The sequence below is a fragment of the Bufo gargarizans genome, chromosome 2, assembly GCF_014858855.1.
Source record: "Bufo gargarizans isolate SCDJY-AF-19 chromosome 2, ASM1485885v1, whole genome shotgun sequence".
In the NCBI taxonomy this organism is placed as follows: domain Eukaryota; kingdom Metazoa; phylum Chordata; class Amphibia; order Anura; family Bufonidae; genus Bufo; species Bufo gargarizans.
In genome coordinates this window covers 329,444,831-329,464,361 of record NC_058081.1, presented here as the reverse complement: position 1 = coordinate 329,464,361, position 19,531 = coordinate 329,444,831, and the positions used below count along the sequence as shown (strand labels likewise).

General features: G+C 44.8%; 1 protein-coding gene across 3 annotated transcripts in view; it reads left to right on the top strand.

Moving 5' to 3' along the window:
- Positions 1-19,531, top strand: part of PTPRQ (protein tyrosine phosphatase receptor type Q) — a 530,509-nt gene that overhangs the window by 325,411 nt on the left and 185,567 nt on the right. For all 3 annotated transcript variants that reach the window (XM_044280555.1, XM_044280554.1, XM_044280553.1), the window contains exon 37: positions 16,086-16,206. In XM_044280555.1, coding sequence (XP_044136490.1) covers positions 16,086-16,206 — 121 coding nt within the window. The remainder of the gene's footprint in view (positions 1-16,085; positions 16,207-19,531) is intronic.

The window sequence follows — 19,531 nt, the reverse complement described above, 5'->3', positions numbered from 1 at the left end:
TGTTGGCTGCTACGCAGCCAATAAACTTGCGGGTAAGTGCTGCCATTCAGTGTAATGCCGTAGCCATGTTGGCTACTGGCATTACAGTGATTGGCTAGCACCCGATGACACGTGTTCGGCCCAGTCTTAGTCAGGGAGAGCTGGAGAGCAGAAGGGAGAGATAGTGTAGAGAGTGAAATAGGAATATTTTAACTTTTATAGACCCAAAAGTCCTTTTAACCCCTTAAGGACCGAGCTAATTTTCACCTTAAGGACCGGACCATTTTTTGCAAATCTGATCAGTGTCACTTTATGTGTGAATAACTTTAAAACACTTTTACTTATCCAGTCCATTCTGAGATTTGCAAATTTTCAAGTTTTAATTTCTCTACTTCTATAATACATAGTGTAAGGGATCGTTTACTTTCAGGGGGTCGCCATCACAGATTACTTCACCAGATAAGGGTAGAATGTCCAAACTCGTGTTTCATTCCGGACGTTTCAGCAAAACAGGTTATGAAGTCGCAGCTTCAACTTATCACGTGTGACATCCACACAAAATAACAAACCCTTACCCGGCTAGGCTCTAACTAAACACATAAGTGTATCCCTGACTCACCTAGAGAGCCCTGTTCACACATGGAATGCGGCTTTCCTCAGCCATTTAGTCCAGCAACCTCCAGGCTGTGACACTTCAATACCTTTTGGGGGATTGTGGCCCAGTAGTCCTCCCGACTCTGGCCTCATGATCCTTGTTTCACAGGCGTCATCGCGTCCCCCAAAGTTCAGGCTATAGCCCACCCGGCTGAGACCACTCACACAGAGCCTCACCAGGACTCTGCTTCACCAAACACTCCAGAGTGAGCCACAACTAAGATCCAGTAGCAGGATTAAATAGGATCCCTGGACATGAGCATGCCCTAAGTCCCAGACTGGAGCATAGAGAACAGGCACCCACCCAACACATTGCCTGTTCCCAGTAAAAGCCCACCCTGAAATAGCTGAACCAGCTAGACTATCTATATGGTGTCCCCCAACTACTTTAGTGGACACCTGAACTAGAGCTTTTACTCCACCAAGGCCGGGCCCCTTGGTGACACGCTCCGAGCTCACGCAACACCCCTTTTATCCTGCTTCCCTATGACTTTAAAGCACACCTCAATGTTCACATTGCCACATATCACCCCCCCCCCCCTGTTCAAACCTGTGGGGGTGAACACATGTACCAACTGGATGCTCGTGATAGGGCATCCGCATTAAACTGCCCTCTTCCGGCTCAACATTCCCCCTGGAAGAGATGGCCAGTGTCGCAGGCTTCCGTTTATTTTGCCAGACCCAGGCCATCAGAGCTTGGTGTGTCATAAACACTGCTTTTCTACCTAGACTACAGTGTCTAAGGGCCTCCTCTGTGCTGGAGAACTTAGCTTTCTGGCTTGCTTCTTTTCCAGATTTCTTTTTAGGCCCCCAACCTTTAACTTCCATAACCTTTACAGCCACGTTTTCCCGCCTCCTCCTTTTGGTGGAGATCTGGCTGGTCAGTTTTAAATCACCCTTCAGCTGCTCTAATGTCACCTGGTGTTCACACTTACTTTGTTTCTTTATTCTATCACTAGATTGTACATCTCTTTTTTCTTTAGTCCCCACAGGGGTTACCTCAGGTTTGGCTTCAGTTTCAGAGTCTTCTATTTCTTCAGTGGCTCTCCCCACTTCGGCAGACCCCTCTTCAGCCTTATCCTTGGTCTCTGGAATATCTGAGGATTTCTCCCACTCCAACTCATCGGCCTTAGCTTCTTCAGCCTTTGAGTCTCCTTTGGAGTTTTCCTTCTCTTTGTTAGCTTTCTCATCCTTCTCAGACATGGCATCATATACTTCCAATCTGAACCCCTCCTCCTCTTTCTCATCAAGGTTGGAGGTACTGGGGACACCGGGGTCTTCACTAGACTTGTCGTCTTCTGGCATTTTCTCCATAGGCTCACCCGGGCAGGATTCAGGAGAACCAGTCTATCGTAGTAGACAGGATCCTTATACTGGTCGTCCGTCTCCCTTTATTTCTTCCCCAGCTGACTGCCGGCTTTCTGGAGGGCATTGACAGCAGAGGAAAGGCCTTTCATGACCAGGTCCTGGCCACACACTGCCATGAGTCTCTTGTCTTTTGCATCCACATCACCCCCATCAACTGGTTCAGCAGATACATCTTCCATCTTCTTCTCTGCCTCGGCCGGCACCACGGCGCCACCATCTCCAGTCCCATTCTTAACAGGCTCTGACTTAGACTTCTTGACGTTTTTCAGAGGACTCTCCTCTTCAGGTTTCTCACCTTCCACCTGCTGCTCGAGAGCACACTTAGATTCCTCCACCACATAGATGTTCTTCCCGACGTCATCTTTTAAGCTCATGAGATTTTCCATCTCTGCTCTGAGTTGCCTGTTCAGCCTCTTAAGGTTACCTCCTCCTCAAGCACTTCTTCAAGGGCTTTAGCCAAGGAGAGGACCCTGGTCTCCTTCTCCCGAGCATCAGCCTCCGCTCGGTCACGTTCCTCGGCATATCGAGCCGATATGCACCTCTCTTCAACCAGGAGCTGGTCTAACTTCTTCTGTTTCTTCTCCAATCTAGACACAGTTTGTCTCTGGTGGTCCAGGTCCACCATCCGATCACGCAACTCTTGATAAAGTTGAGCCATCCTGGCTTTCAAATGTGTTTTCTCCTCCAAAAGAGCAGATTTTTCTGAGGCGCTGTTTAACACCTCCTCAGCCAGCTCATCCCTTTCCTGCTCTACATGACATCTGGATTGCTCAGAAGCTGCAAGTTCCTCTTGAAGTTGGAGAATTTTCACTTCTATTTGTGACTCTAGATCCTTCAGTTCATTCATCTCTTTCTGAGTCTCTTCCTGTGACTCCTCTGGAGCTTTCTGCAGTTGCTCTGCGAGAACCGCTAGTCCCTTCTCTAGTGTATCTAGGGACTGTGCGAAGCGAGGGAAAACATCTTCAAGTTTGTAGCTGTACTGACCTGTCAGGTCATCTACCCCTGCCTGGGTATGGGTCTCAGACACTAGGCTGCCGTCTCCCCACTCAGCTCTCGTCACGTCAAGTATAACTGTCATCTGGTCGCTACTAGTGACCGCCTGAATTTTGCAATACTTTGACCTGGTAGCTTTCGTCTCGGAGTTGCTAATGGTCACAGCACATATATCGCCTATGTTACTCGTGTCATTATTAACGCTGACCTCTAGGGGCACACATGAGCTAATCTCCACCTTGGACATTTCTTCAGTAACCATAGAACCCCGTGGAGACTGCATTCCCACTTCTGGTACGTGTTATGTACACACTCTAGCCCCGCCACATTGTCTACAATGGGGTCTCCTAAAAATCGATCTTTTAAAATATGCAAATGACTTCACTACCAGCAAGTAGGGCGTCTACTTGCTGGTAGCCGCCGCATCCTCCTTTCAAAAAAACGCCCCCTCCTTCTGCTGATTGACAGGGCCAGCGAGCGCTCTCCTCCTCCGGCTGGCCCTGTCTGCAATTCAAATCCCGCGCCTGCGCCTTACGTGTCTTCATTCGGCGCAGGCGCTCTGAGAGAAGGACGCTCACTTACTCAGAACTCCCTCAGTGCGCCTGCGCCGTTAACGTCACCTCTAAACCTGAAAGAGATGACGTCATCGGCGCAGGCGCACTGAGGAAGCGCTGAGGAAGCGAGCGTCCTTCTCTCAGAGTGCCTGCGCCGAATGACGTGCAGGCGCGGGATTTTAATTGCAGGAGAAGGGGGCGTTTTTTTTAAAGGAGGATGCGGCCGCTGCCAGCAAGTAGACGCCCTACTTGCTGGTAGTGAAGTCATTTGCATATTTTAAAAGATTGATTTTTAGTGAAACCAAGCCACAGAACAAGGTAAGAGCTCTATATAGGGAATAGTCGTCCAATAAGGATTTTAATATGCCCAAAAATGAAAAATGAGTTTTGGGGGGGTGACAGAAGCCCTTTAAAGGAACAGGTACAGGTTCTGCAGGAGTTTTGTCACTCTCTGCAGAAGTGTCTCCATTACTTAAAACCTCCACGCAGGGCCGGTGCAAGGATTTTTGTCAACACAAGCGAATCTACATTTTGGCGCCCCCCCCCATCATTTCACATTTCTGCCCCTCATGATTCATGTCCATTTCTTGCCCCCCCATCATTTTACACTTCTGCCCCTCATGATTCATGTCCATTTCTTGCCCCCCCATCATTTCACATTTCTGCCCCTCATGATTCATGTCCATTTCTTGCTTCTTGCCCCCCATCGTTTCACACTTCTGCCCCTCATGATTCATATCCATTTCTTGCCCCCCCATCATTTCACATTTCTGCCCCTCATGATTCATGTCCATTTCTTGCCTCCCCCCCCATCATTTCACATTTCTGCCCCTCATGATTCATATCAATTTCTTGTCCCCCCCATCAATTCACATTTCTGCCCCTCATGATTCATATCCATTTCTTGCCCCCCCCCCCATGTGCCAATATCATAGTGCCATTCTCTCCCCCTGCCCCTAATGTGCCAGTATCAAGTGCCTCTCTCCTCCCCCCTCCATGTGCCAGTATCATGGCGCCAATAGCCCTACCCCATGGCAGTAAAGTAACAGTCCAGTATTTAAAAAAAAAAAAAAAACACTTTTCTACTTACCTCCATGTCAGCGATGCGATGCAGCCTCTTCCTCTTCCTGTGTTCCCAGCAGCCTCTAGTGTTGAAGATTTGGTGCTCGTGCTCTTATTTAGCCTGTCTTTCATAAAAGCTTGTGATGGGATTCGAACCCATGACCTTCTGTATCAAAGGCAAAGCAATTACCCACACGGCTATGAAAGCTGTACAGACAGGTACAAAAAAAAAAAAAAAATATATATATATATATATATATATATATATGACTTCTACTGTAGATAACTTTGATACCTAGTGTACAACCATATACATGACAGTTGCCCCAACACACCCAGCTCTGCTACATCCATACCCAGTGTGCTACACTAGGTATCAAAGTCATCTACAGTAGAAGTCTTATATATATATATATATTATTATAATTTTTTTTTTTAAAGTAACTTGCCATACAGCTGTCATAGCTGTGTGGTTAAATGCCTTGCCTCTGATGTGAAAGGAGAAACTTTTCTGAAAGAGATGCTAAATGAGAATTAAATACACCAGTAGCTCGTAGACAGGGGCCTGTCAGCTGCATGCTGCTCTGTGACTGAGACAGTGAGAACCACCTGATAGTCCGTATTATCTACATAATTGTACCGAACATGTAACACTCTATCAGTCTCTGGGGCGGCCATCAGGCTACCTCTTACCTGGGCTAGCATGGGATCTCTGACTTTCACCACCCCAAATCTAGCTTTGATCACAGGCTCTTTGGGCTTACCCACCTGTTCAAACACTGCGATTTTCCCAATGTCATACACTTCCGAGACGGTTTTTCTCCTCAGTGATTTTTTTGTCACTGACCCAGCCAGTTTCCACCGCGGCCGGCTCACGGTCACTGGATCTGCCACCCAACTATTAACAGGAACAGTCTTACCGCCTGATGTCATGGATTCAGGAGACAATGATATTCCCAGGATATCTCTACCAAGATCACCAGCCTTCTCTTGGTTCCTGGTATTCCGAACACCGGCAGACTACTTACTGCAAACGTTGCCACCAGAAACAGCATGGCCTGGAGTCCCGACTTTTCCTGGATGGTAATTCCAGCCGCACCCTTTAGGACTTTGCGCACATGTGCAGGAAACATAGGATCTCCTGAAAGCCGCACCGCTCTCCACCTCCTTTTCTTCCCGGCGGTTGCCCTTGGCAACGGCACACATCTTTTCCTCTGGAAATCCAGCCGCACAACTCGAAGCCTTTTTTTCGCTCCATAGCTGCCAGAAGATCGGAAAGTCTTTGCCGAGCACAAACTCCCCTTCCTATGTCTCATATTTTAACAGCTCCCATTGCACAGGGCCATAGTCTGTGAAAAAGGTCAGAGGTATGGTGACATCTGTCTCTTGCCCCTTCTTTAGAAAGTCCAGTACTTTGGGCTTAACCTGGGACTGGCGTTGGCGGGCATCTAAAGTGACCCACAGCGGGATTCCCCCAATCACCAACTCGCAGGATCTTTCTGTATCAGATCTTCTGACGTCACAATCACCAATTGTGTAGTCCTGCTGCAGGTGGGTCTGCACAGACCTCATAGTGACAACAACAAAAAAATTATAATTATATATATTTTTTTTCAATCAGTCTCTTCTCTGGGCTTCTGGCCCTTTAAATCTCTGCACCACAGCAAACATAGTCCACAATAGCATGAGCAGCACCTGCTCCACCGAACAAACAGGCTTCCGGCCCTTTAACTCCAGCACAGCAGGATTCAGAAGCACCTGCTCTTTCTTATCATTGCCCCTAGTAACCGACCGTTGCCTTTTTCTCATGAACAACTTGCGTGCCTCCTCCACCAATTGTAAAGGATCGTTTACTTTTAGGGGGTCGCCATCACAGATTACTTCACCAGACCAGGGTAGAATGTCCAAACTCGTGTTTTATTCCGGACGTTTCAGCAAAACAGGTTATGAAGTCACAGCTTCAACTTATCAAGTGTGACATCCACACAAAATAACAAACCCTTGCCCGGCTAGGCTCTAACTAAACACATAAGTGTATCCCTGACTCACCTAGAGAGCCCTGTTCACACATGGAACACAAATGTGGCTTTTCTCAGCAATTCAGTCCAGCAACCTCCAGGCTGTAACACTTCAATACCTTTTGGGGGATTGTGGCCCAGTAGTCCTCCCGACTCTGGCCTTGTGATCCTTGTTTCACAGGCGTCACCGCGTCCCCCAAAGTTCAGGCTATCGCCCCACCCGGCTGAGACCACTCACACAGAGCCTCACCAGGACTCTGCTTCACCAAACACTCCAGAGTGAGCCACACCCAAGATCCAGTAGCAGGATTAAATAGGATACCTGGACATGAGCATGCCCTAAGTCCCGGATTGGAGCATGGGGAACAGGCACCCACCCAACACATTGCCTGTTCCCAGTAAAAGCCCGCCTTGAAATAGCTGAACCAGCTAGACTATCTATATGGTGTCCCCCAACTACTTTAGTGGACACCTGAACTAGGGCTTTTACTCCACCAAGGCTGGGCCCCTTGGTGACACGCTCCCAGCGCACACAACACCCCTTTTATCCTGCTTCCCCGTGACTTTACTACACACCTCAATGTTCACATTGCCACAATAGTAAGGTCCCTTTCACACGAGCGTGATTTCCGCTCGGGTGCCATGCGTGACGTGAACGCATAGCACCCGCACTGAATCCGGCACCATTCATTTCAATGGGGCTGTGTACATGAGCTTTTTTTTTCACGCATCACTTCTGCAATGCTTTGAAATCGCAGCATGTTCTATATTCTGCGTTTGTAACGCAGGACAGGCCCCATAGAAGTGAATGGGGCTGCAAGAAAAACGCATTGCATCCGCAAGCAAGTGCTGGTGCGATGCGTTTTTCACTGATGGTTGCTAAGAGACGTTGTTTGTAAACCTTCAGTTTTTTATCACGCGCGTGAAAAACGCATCAAAACGCATTGCACCCGCGCGGAAAAAACTGAACAACTAAACGCAATCGCAGACAAAACTGACTTGTTTTAGTGCCAAAATCGCAGCATTTTCACTGAACGCACCCTGAACGCATCCGGATCAAATCCGTCACGCCCGTGTGAAACCAGCCTAAGGCCTCTTTCACACGGGCGTCATGTTTTTTGCCCGGATAAGAGGCGGGTGCGTTGCGGGAAAATGCGCGATTTTTCCGCGCGAGTGCAAAACATTGTCATGCGTTTTGCACTCGCGTGAGAAAAATCACGCATGTTTGGTACCCAGACCCGAACTTCTTCACAGAAGTTCGGGCTTGGGATTGATGTTCTGAAGATTGTATTATTTTCCCTTATAACATGGTTATAAGGGAAAATAATAGCATTCTGACTACAGAATGCATAGTATAATAGTGCTGGAAGGGTTAAAAATAATAAAAAAGTTAACTCACCTTCTCCTCTTGTTAGCGTAGATCCCGGTCTGTTCTTTAGCTGTGGACTGAATGACCTGAGGTGATGTCAGATCACATGCTCCAATCACATGGTCCATCACCATGGTGATGGAGCATGTGATCTGACGTCATCAAAGGTCCTTCAGCCACAGCTAAAGAACAGACCGGCCTCTACGCGAACAAGAGGAGAAGGTGAGTTAACTTTTTTTATTATTTTTAACCCTTCCAGCACTATTATACTATGCATTCTGTAGTCAGAATGCTATTATTTTCCCTTATAACCATGTTATAAGGGAAAATAATACAGTGAATAGACTGTCACCTAGAACCCATGCGTGAAAATCGCACCGCATCCGCACTTGCTTGCGGATGCATGCGATTTTCACGCAACCCCATTCATTTCTATAGGGCCTGCGTTACGTGAAAAACGCACAAAGAGGAGCATGCTGCGATTTTCACGCAACGCATAAGTGATGCGTGAAAATCACCGCTCGTGTGCACAGCCCCATAGAAATGAATGGGTCAGGATTCAGTGCGGGTGCAATGCGTTCACCGCACGCATCGCACCCGCACGGAAAACTCGCCCGTGTGAAAGGGGCCTAATACTTCCAAAAATAGTTATTAATTTACATTCCCCATATGTCTACTTCATGTTTGGATCATTTTGGGAATGCCATTTTTTGGGGATGTTACAAGGCTTAGAAGTTTAAAAGCAAATCAAAAACCCACTTTTTAAGGACCAGTTCCAGTCTGAAGTCACTTTGTGAGGCTTATATAATAGAAACCACCCAAAAATGACCCCATATTAGAAACTACACTCCTCAATGTATTCAAAACTGATTTTACAAACATTGTTAACCCTTTAGGTGTTCCACAAGAATTAATGGAAAATGGAGATGAAATTTCAGAATTTCCCTTTTTGGCAGATTTTCCATTTTAATCATTTTTTTCCGCTAATAAATCAAGGATTAACAGCCAAACTAAGCTCAATATTTATTGCCCCGATTCTGTAGTTTACAGAAACACCCCATATGTGGTCATAAACTGCTGTACGGGCACACAGCAGGGCACAAAAGGAAAGGAACACCATATGGTTTTTGGAGGGCAGATTTCACTGGGATAATTTTTACTTGCCATGTCACATTTGAAGACCCCCTGATGCACCCCTAGAGTAGAAACTACAAAAAAACTATGAGATAAGGTTGCAGTTCTGTTGGCACTATTTTAAGGTACAGATGATTTTTGGTTGCTCTATTTTCCACTTTTTGGGAGGCAAGGTAACAAAAAAATTGCTGTTTTGGCACTGTTTTTATTTTTTGTTAGATGTTTTGTCTGACAGGTTAGATCATGAGCTTTTTTTATAGAGCAGGTTGTTACGGACCCGACAATACAAAATATATTTGTTGTTTGTATCAGTTTTCTATAATAAAGCATTTAAAAAAAAAATTTTTTTCTATAATAAAGCATTTAAAAAAAATTTAAGCCAGTTTTTTTTATTTTTTGGGCAACTGTCTTATGTAGAGGCTCTTTTTTTTCGGTATGAGATGAAGGTTTGATTGGTACTTTTTTAGGGTGCATATGACTTTTTGATCGCTTGGCATTACACTTTTTGTGATGTAAGGTTACAAAAAAAAAGGCTTTTTTTACACAGTTTTTTTTTTTATGGTGTTCACCTGAGGGGTTAGGTCATGTGATATTTTTTATAGGTTTTGACGGACGCTGCGATACCTAATATGTTTACTTTTTTTAATTTACACTATTATAATTTTTTAAACAAAAAAAATCATGTTTTAGTGTCTCAATAGTCTGAGAGCCATATTTATTTTTTATTTTTTGGGCGATTGTCTTATGTATGGGCAAATTTTTTGAGGGATGAGGTGATGGTTAGATTGGTACTATTTTGGGGGGCATACGCCTTTTTGATTGCTTAGTGTTGCACTTTTAGTGATGTAAGGTGACAAAAATTGATTTTATTTACACATTTTTTTATTAATTTTTTTATGTTGTCTATCAGATGGGATGGATCATGTGATATATTTATAGAGCCAGCCATTACAGACGCAGCAATATCTAACATGTGTGTTTTTTCTTTATTTTTTCTATTTTGTTGTTTAGGGGAAAGGGAGGTTTTTCCTTTTTTTAACTTGAAACCTTTTTTTTAAACTTTATTTCTGTCCCACTCTGGGATTTCAACTTTTGGGGGTCTGATCCCCTCTGTATTGTAATGCATTGCCTGTTGCCTGTGGCTGGATCTCCTCGGCTCCCGTAGAAGGCAGGTCCCGATGCCGTGCAAGGCATTGGGCAGCCTTTGCACCGCATCGAATTGCCTAATCACCCATCGGGTCCCTGCCACAGCAAAAGAGCCAAATAAGAATATTGACTAAAGAGACCTTAATCTAGAGAGACCTAGTGGAACGCATGTGTCGGGCATATATATCATTTAATATGCGCAAGGCGAGCATTAAGGGTCGGGGAAATGGCAGTGCTGCTGATGGTGCACGCAGATGCAGTTGCTCTAGGTGTGGTGAAATTGTGCCTGCTACCAGAGCACAAGAAACACACTCATCCACGATACCTAGCTTCATGTCCCAATTTGCAGGGCGGCGCAGGACACCACTCTCGAAGTCAGACTAGTGCGACCAGGTTGTCGGTTGGATTGCAGCAGATAATGCTTCCAGTCTGTTAAGCACCACCCTGTCTTCCACAAAGTCAAGTCTCAGTAGCCAAGAGTCTGGTCAATAAAATCCTCACCCTGATACTCCTTCCACCCACCATGAAGTGTCTTGGCAAACAAGTGATCCCACACTTGGATATTCCGAGGAGCTGTTTTTATTGCCATTCCTTTATTTGGGCCTTTCGCCAAGCCCTCTTGAAGAGGGACATGAGGAGATCTTGTGCCCTGATTCCCAAACTCTGGAGCATCCACAGTCAGAAGAAGATGAAGGAATGGCAATTAGTGTTTTACGAGGTGGATGATGATGATGAGGAGACACAGTTGCCAATAAGTCAACCACAATTAGTGTCTCAAGAGGTTCATGATGAGGATGAGACACAGTTGTTAATAACAGAGGTTGTTGGTAGGTCAACAAGTCAGGATGATGACCAGGGTGAGGAAGTGGAAGAGGAGGTGGTGGACAATGAAAGCACTGACCCAACCTGGGAAGGTGGCAAGCCGAGCGAGGACAGCAGTACAGAGGGGGAGGGATACGCCGAACTGCAACAGAACCGCCACAGGCTGGAAGAGGCAGTAGGGTGGCCAAAGGGAGAAGGTGGGCCACACCAAACAGGCCCACAACTGTTCCTTGGAGAACCCCATGCAGCCATTTTCCTTGCCAAGGGGTAGGGGTTCCGCAGTCTGTCGGTTTTTTGAGGAAAGTGCGGACTATAAAAGAATTGTCATTTGCAACCTGTGTCGTACCAAAATGAGTAGGGGCGTGGACACTAGCAACCTCACCACCACCAGCGTGATCCGCCACATGGCATCAAAGCACCGTAATAGGTGGGCTGAACGCCTCGGGCCAGAACCAGTGTCTGTGAGTCACACCACTGCCTCCTCTTACCCTGTGTTACTTGCTGGCCGATCCCTTGTCCAAGACGCAGGACCGGGTGCCTCCCGCCATGCACCTGGACCTTCGCAAGCACAATCAGCTGGCACATCCACTTCTGTGTCCCAGCACAGTATACAGATGTCTATACCCCAGCCATCCACCCACAGACTAAAGCCGGCCCTGAAAATGTTGACATTTAGGCTTGTGGACACTGAGGCTTTCCGCAGCCTGACGGCGGTGGCTGTCCCATGGTACTTTGTCCCCAGCCGCCAATATTTTTCACGGTGTGTGGTCCCAGCCTTACATCAGCATTCATCCCGTAACATCACCTGTGCCCTGACCAACACAGTAATTGGGAAGGTCCACTTAACGACTGACACATGGACAAGTGCTTTTGGCCAGGGATGCTACATTTCCCTGACAGCACACTGGGAGAACGTTGTGGAGGCCAGGAGTAAGTCGTACCCTGGGATGGCACAGGTGCTACTGTCGCCAAGGATCGCGGGCCCTACTTCCATCAGGGTTTCCGCCGCCACCTACGTTAGTCGCTGCAACTCCCCCTTCTCCTCCTCCACCTCCTCCTCCACTTCCACCTCTGAATTACCATCTTGCAGCACCAGTCAGCCATCAGTCAGTAGCTGGAAGCAGTGTAGCACTGCAGTGGGGAAGCGGCAACAGGCCGTGCTTAAACTGATCTGCTTAGGTGACAGACAGCACACCGCCACAGAGCTGTGGCATGGGATAAGGGACCAGACTGAGCTTTTGCTCTCACCACTCAACCTAGAACCAGGCATGGTTGTGTCTGATAATGGCCGTAACTTGGTGGAACTCGGCAAGCTCACACACATACCATGCTTAGCCCATGTCTTCAACCTAGTGCTTCAGCGGTTTCTTAAAACCTATCTCAATTTGCCTGAGTTACTGGTGAAGGTGGGCCGCGTGTGTGCCCATTTCCGCAAGTCATCGACAGCTTCAGTTGTTCTGGCAACGCTGCAGCAAAGCTTGCAATTGCCAGCTCACAGACTGTTGTGCGACGTGACTACGAGCTGGAACTCAACGCTTTACATGTTGGCCAGTTTTTGTGAGCAGCAGAGGGCAGTAGTGGAAAACCAGCTGCAACATGGTCGTTGCCTTTCCAGTCAGCTTCCGCTCTTCACAAGCGACGAGTGAGAATTGATGTCTGACCTCTGTGAGGTTTTACACAACTTTGAAGAATCAATGCAGATGGTGAGTGATGATAACGCTATTATCAGCGTCACCATCCCACTTCTGTGTCTACTTAAGCTCTCGCTGCTCACAATTAAGGCAGACCCTTTGCATGTGGAAATGGAGGATGAAGGTACACAGGGTGATAGCCAGACCACCCTCAGTTCGTCTTCTCAGCGCAAATTGGATAATCAGAAGGAGGATCAGGAGACGGTTGTCTCCGCTACAGAGTGTAGTACCCATGGAAGTTTTATCACTGTTCAGCTTGAATGGGTAGAAGAGGAGGAAGAAGATGAGGAGATTGAGAGTCATCCTATTGAAGAAGACAGGGAAGTCTTGTCTTTTAGGACTCTGGCACAAATGGCTGACTTTATGTAAGGCTGCCTTTCCCGTGACCCTCGCGTTGTACGCATTTTTAGCTAACACCGATAACTGGTTGTTCAACCTTCTCGACCCCTGCTACAAAGAGAACTTCTCATCTCTTATTCCTGTGGTGGAGAGGATGAGCAAAATTGTGCAATACCAGAAGGTCCTTGTGGAAAAATTGCTCCAAAAATTTCCAGCTGACAACGCTGGCTCCAGAGTATGTAGTTCCTTGGCCAACCAAGGAGGGGAGATGAGGGGAACATATAGCATTTCCAACAGAGGCAGGGCAACACTCTCAACTGCACAACTACACTGTATTACATGCACCCCTTCCATCAATAAAAAGGGTATATGGTTCAATCTCCCTTTTCTCGTCCTCCTCCATCATATCAACATGCTTATTAGGCTGCCCTCACTACTAATGTTTTAGAGGGTCAGCTCAGCAGCAGGCCCTCACCCATAATATTTTTAGGGTCACCAGCAGCACCTCAACCATAATGTTTTTGAGGGTCGCCAGCAGACCCTCAACCAAAATGTTTTAGAGGGTCAGCTCAGCAGCAAACCCTCACCCCAAAATGTTTAGATGGTTAGCTCGGCAGCAGGCCCTCGCCCATAATGTTTTAGATGGCCAGCTCGGCAGCAGGCCCTCGCCCACAAAGTTTTTTAGATGGTCAGCTCGGCAGCAGGCCCTCACCCACAAAATTGTTTAGATGGTCAGCTCGGCAGCAGGCCCTCACCCACAACATCTTTTAGATGGTCAGCTCAGCAGCAGGCCCTTGCCAACAAAATTTTTTAGATGGTCAGCTCGGCAGCAGGCCCTCGCCCACAACATTTTTTAGAAGGTCAGCTTGGCAGCAGGCCCTCGCCCACAATTTTTTTTTCGATGGTCAGCTCGGCAGCAGGCCCTCACCCCTAATGTTTTTTAGATGGCCAGATCAGCAGAAGGCCCTAGCCCCTAATGTTTTAGAGGGTTGCCAGCAGGCCCTTGCTCCTAATGTTTTTGAGTGTCACCAGCAGTCCATCAATCATCATTTTTCAAGGGTGTGTATGATGCCCTCCTTTATGTGTAATAAAGGGTATTTTGGAGTGCCGATTCCTTGTAATTTTTGGCAGCCCTTTCGCTTAGCGCATAGGCTTTATGAGTGTAGCAGTCCCACTACCTGAACAATTGTACCACAATGTGAATGAGGCCCTCCTTTATGTGATATATAGGTTGTATCGGAATGCCTCTTTCTTGTAATTTTTGGCAGCACTTGCACTTTATAAACAAGTAAATATACAGGAAAAAATGTTTCCTAACAATTTTTCCTCTAAAATCGATTTTATCTTTGGTTTGGTGCGTATTATTTTCAGTCTGTAAAAGTGGCGTACTACTCGGACAACATCATTCCCAGCAGCGACCTGGGAGTCCAAGATGCATCCAGACATCCTCCTCATACTGTTCCCAAACCATTTAAGTGGTGTTTCCATAAATTTCTGACCTTTTCCTATGAACCAGACACCCTCCCCTCTTTAGAGCAGGGGGTGCCTGGTTTAATGCTCAGGTTCTCCCATTGACTTCCATTGTGCTCGGGTGCTTGGTAGTACACCCGAGCATTTCTGAGGTGTTCTGCTCGAGCACCCAAGCACTTTGGTGCTCGACCAACACCATTGCTGAAACTTCAGAAAGACCTCCGCAGAGGCAATAAATTTAACAGTAGGTTGGAGCCAATATTCTTAACGAAGTAAACCTGATTCACTCAACCCTACTCATGACAGCCATTTTCATCCTAGCGTTTGATGGTTTCCAATCCATGACTGCACAAATTTTCTAGATTAACTACCCTTCATGTCTTAAAGTAATGATAGACTGCCAGTTCCCTTTACTTTTTAAATGGTTCTTGCCGTAATGTGAATTAGAACAGTAATAGAACAAGGCTAAACACAGTTTAGAACTTCCACAAATTAACTCTTAATTAAACACCATTTTAGGCTACTAACGCATTAGTTGAGAATGCCAAGAGTGTGCAAAGATGTGATCAAAGCAAACAAAAAAAGGGGGATGTACTTTGAAGAATCTAAAATATAAAACATATTCTTGTTTGTTTAACAATTTTTTTGTTTACTATTTGATTCCATATATGTTCCTTTATCGTTCTTTCATGTCTTAAATATGAATCTACAAATTGTAGAAAAAAAAAAAAGAAAAAACATGGAATGGAAAGGTGTAACCAAACTTTTGACTAGTACTGTATATCAAAAACAATGCCCTGGATTCCAGAAGGAGTAGTCCAGAGAAGTTCAACATTGGGTTGGCTTTTCATCTTAATTTCCAAGCTACATGTCCTCCTGTGTTATACAAGTTATTAATGGCTCAGAGACTACCGGATGGAGGAGATAAAGTTGACATATGTATTATTTTCTGTTTTAATAATGTGGCGTCAGAGTGTGTTATATGTTGGGTAGCGTGGAATGGTTTAATCCCTCCATGCAGTCCCATATTTTTATGATCTCTCAGTTTTATGCCCAGCAGGAATTTTCCCACCTCTTGAAGCTTGAAATAATTATTTCCAGCTTTCTTTCCCCAGTGGAGTTGTGCTGCATAATACTTTATTTTTACATGCATTCACACCTATAAAACCGATTTTTCTTTTATTGGAACAAAAAATATAACAGCGCAGAATTTGTAGAATATATTAAGCAAAGGGCTGTGGTATGCCTACTGATGTGTGTTCTCATGAAATCGTACTTTCCATTGAATCACAGAAACAGATGTGTTAATACTACCATGAAAAATTGTCCTTCGTTTTTGTAGCCAAGAAAGTAATACAGTCTTATTGGAGCTAATAGAGTTCAAATACCTGTTCATGGATTTTTTTTTATTTCCTTTCATTGGATGGTTTGATTCAAGTGTGTCAGTTTTCATTCATGTATCTACCCTTTTATTTTGTACTTGCAGCACCATCAACCCCTCCTCGTTTACTTGCTGTAAGTCAATTATCCAGTACACTTGTGAAGCTATCATGGCTACCACCTCTGGAGCCAAATGGAATTATACTTTTCTACACACTTTATATCTGGTAAGACAAAACATATGCTATAATATTTTGCGTTGTATTACCATGTGCTATACAGGTAAAACTCGAAAAATTAGAACATCGTGCAAAACTTCATTTATTTCAGTAATGCAGCTTAAAAGGTGAAACTAATATATGAGATAGACTCATTACATGCAAAGCGAGATATTTCAAGCCTTTATTTATTATAATTTGGATGATTATGGCTTACAGTTTATGAAAACCCCAAATTCACAATCTCAGAAAATTTGAATATTACATGAAATCAACAAAAAAAGGATTTTAAATAGAAAAATGTAGGACCTCTGAAAAGTATAATCATGCATATGTACTCAGTACTTGGTTTGGGCCCTTTTGCATCAATTACTGCATCAATGTGGCGTGGCATGGACGCTATCAGCCTATGGCACTGCTGAGGTGTTATGGAAGACCAGGATGCTTCAATAGCAGCCTTCAGCTCTTCTGCATTGTTCGGTCTCATGCTCTCATCTTTCAATTAGCAATGCCCCATAGGTTCTCTATGGGGTTCAGGTCAGGCGAGTTTGCTGGCCAATCAAGAACAGTAATCCTATGGTCATTGAACCGGGTTTTGGTACTTTTGGCAGTGTGGGCAGGTGCCAAGTCCTGCTGGAAAATTAAGTCACCATCTCCATAAAGCTCGTCTGCGGAAGGAAGCATGAAGTGCTCCAAAATCTCCTGGTAGATGGCTGCGTTGTCTCTGGACTTAATCAAGCACAGTGGACCAACACCAGCAGATGACATGGCTACCCAAATCAACACAGACTATGGAAACTTCACACTGGACTTCAAGCATCTTGCATTGTGTGCCTCTCCATCCTTCCTCCAGGCTCTGGGTCCTTGGTTACCAAATGAGATGCAAAAGTTGCTCTAATCAGAAAAGGAGGACTTTGGACCACTGAGCAACAGACCAGTTCTTTATTTTCTTTAGCCCAGGAAAGACTCTTCTGATGTTGTTTGTTGTTCAGGAGAGGCTTGACAAGAGGAATACAACATTTGAAGCCCATGTCCAGGATCCGTCTGTGTGTGGAGGCTCTTGATGCACTAACTCCAGCCTCAGTCCACTCCTTGTAAAATTCCCCAATACTTTTGAATGGCCTTTTCCTGACAATCCTCTCCAGGCTGTGGTCATCCCTGCTGCTTGTGCCCCTTTTTCTTCCACACTTGTCCCTTCCACATAACTTTCTATTAATGTGCTTTGATACAGCGCTTTGGAAACATCCAACTTCTTTTGCAATTACCTTTTGAGGTTTTCCCTCCTTATGGAGGGTGTCAATGATGGTTTTCTGCACAACTGTCAGGTCAGCAGTCTTGTGATTCCTACTGAACCAGAATGAGAGTCAGTTTGCAGGTGTTATGGATTAATTAACTGACTAGAGTGTGATACTTTGAGCCTAGAATATTGAACCTTTTCACAATATTCTAATTTTCTGAGATTGTGAATTTGGGGTCTTCATAAGCTGTAAGCCATAATCATCCAAATTATAACAAATAAAGGCTTGAAATATCTCACTTTGCATGTAATGAGTCTATCTCATATGTTAGTTTCACCTTTTAAGTTGCATTACTGAAATAAATAAACTTTTGCACAATATTCAATTTTTTTTAGTTTCATCTTTATATCTATGTGCAGCCTATTGTACAGTGTCAATAGACAGTTGAAAGGGCATGGACACCTTTGACATGGAAAACATAATTTTTACATACAGTATGTTAATGGCTAGCTTGAGTTTAAAAAAAAGTTCCACAAAGTTTCAGTCTGCAGTCTTTATTCTCTCCTTCATTTTCAGACCCCTGATTTTCAACCTGCTCCTAGTTTCAAATATTTCTTATGTGAGCATATCCTTCCTAGTAATACATACTGGATCTGTGTGTCCAGGATGCTGATGTCTTCCCTCTGGGAAACTGCCTTGCATGTGCTGTCCTTCCTATCTACAGCGTGTGTGTGCTGCCCTCTTTGGGACATTTCCTCTCTCTCCACACATCTGCTGTGTCCAACCTCTTCCCCTTCCTGCTGCTACCTCTTACACCAAGGAGGGGAAAAGCAGTGAGTAATCAGGAGCAGCTCTGTGACAGATATATGTCAGTTTCCATAGCACCAGCCACTAGGTGAAGGACCTACACATTGTGCAGAAGCAAATTATTATATTTTTTTTAACAATGACTATTCAGAAAGCTATTATGTATTTATGAAGCAAATATCCAATATTTTTTCTCAATGCAAAGGTATCCATTGCCTTCAAGTTAAGAGTGTTAGCATATTTTCAGTTCTGAAAGTCTCCAAATCTTTAACATGTTTCCAACATGTTTATTTGTAGAAAGAATAATGAAGTGCAATGAATTAAACATCATATGTCCTGTTATACTGACCATATAAATGTATCAACCTATTTAATGTCTTATTCATATGTATGACTTTGAAGCACCAGGGTTATAACTAGAGGGGTTTAGAGGTTGTGGACACACCCAACCACAACAAGTGGAACCTAAGAGGGGCCTTAAAGGTCATCCACCCAATATATAGACACCAGTATTGTAGATTACACAAGATAGTTAGGAGGCTCTGCTTTTACATTGAGGCCCAGAAACTTCAAGTTATACATCTGTATAACACTATCATGCAACCATATATAGCAGTGTTCCTCAACTCCAGTCCTCAGGGCCCACCTACCAATCATGTTTTCAGGTTTCCTTAGTATTGAGCAGGTTATATAATTAGTGTCAGTGCATCAGGACTTACCACAGGTATTCATTCTGTAGGATACTCTCAAATCATGACCGTGAGGTGGGCCCTGAGGAGTGGAGTTGAGGAACACTGATATACAGTATATTCATGAAACATTCTGTGTAGCTTTATTGTACAAAACCCATACACAACCACTACCTGCTCTCAACAGTAAATGCACGGTTTCCACTTACCTGTACATTTTTGCCTAAACTAGAACTTATAACCCAACTTTTGTAAATTACCAAGGTACATGACCAAGAAGTAATTTGGTATGATTTCATCCTCTTAACTGTTGGTAACAATATACACCTACTGAAGAAAATGGATCACTATTGTTATTGAGGCAGCCCTAAATTTATCAAAATGACTCATTCAGAATGAAAATGCTGACCTATCACCAGGAAAGGTTATCAATATCAGATCCTTGGTGGTCCAACTCCTGGCACCCTCGCTGAACAGCTGTTTCAAGGAGCCTCAGTGCTCATGAAAGAGCTGTGTCCTCTTCAATGTTTACTTGCACACAGTCGACATTGGAGCAGAAGTGCAATGTACTTTAATTATACCTTCCTCTCATGAGAATGA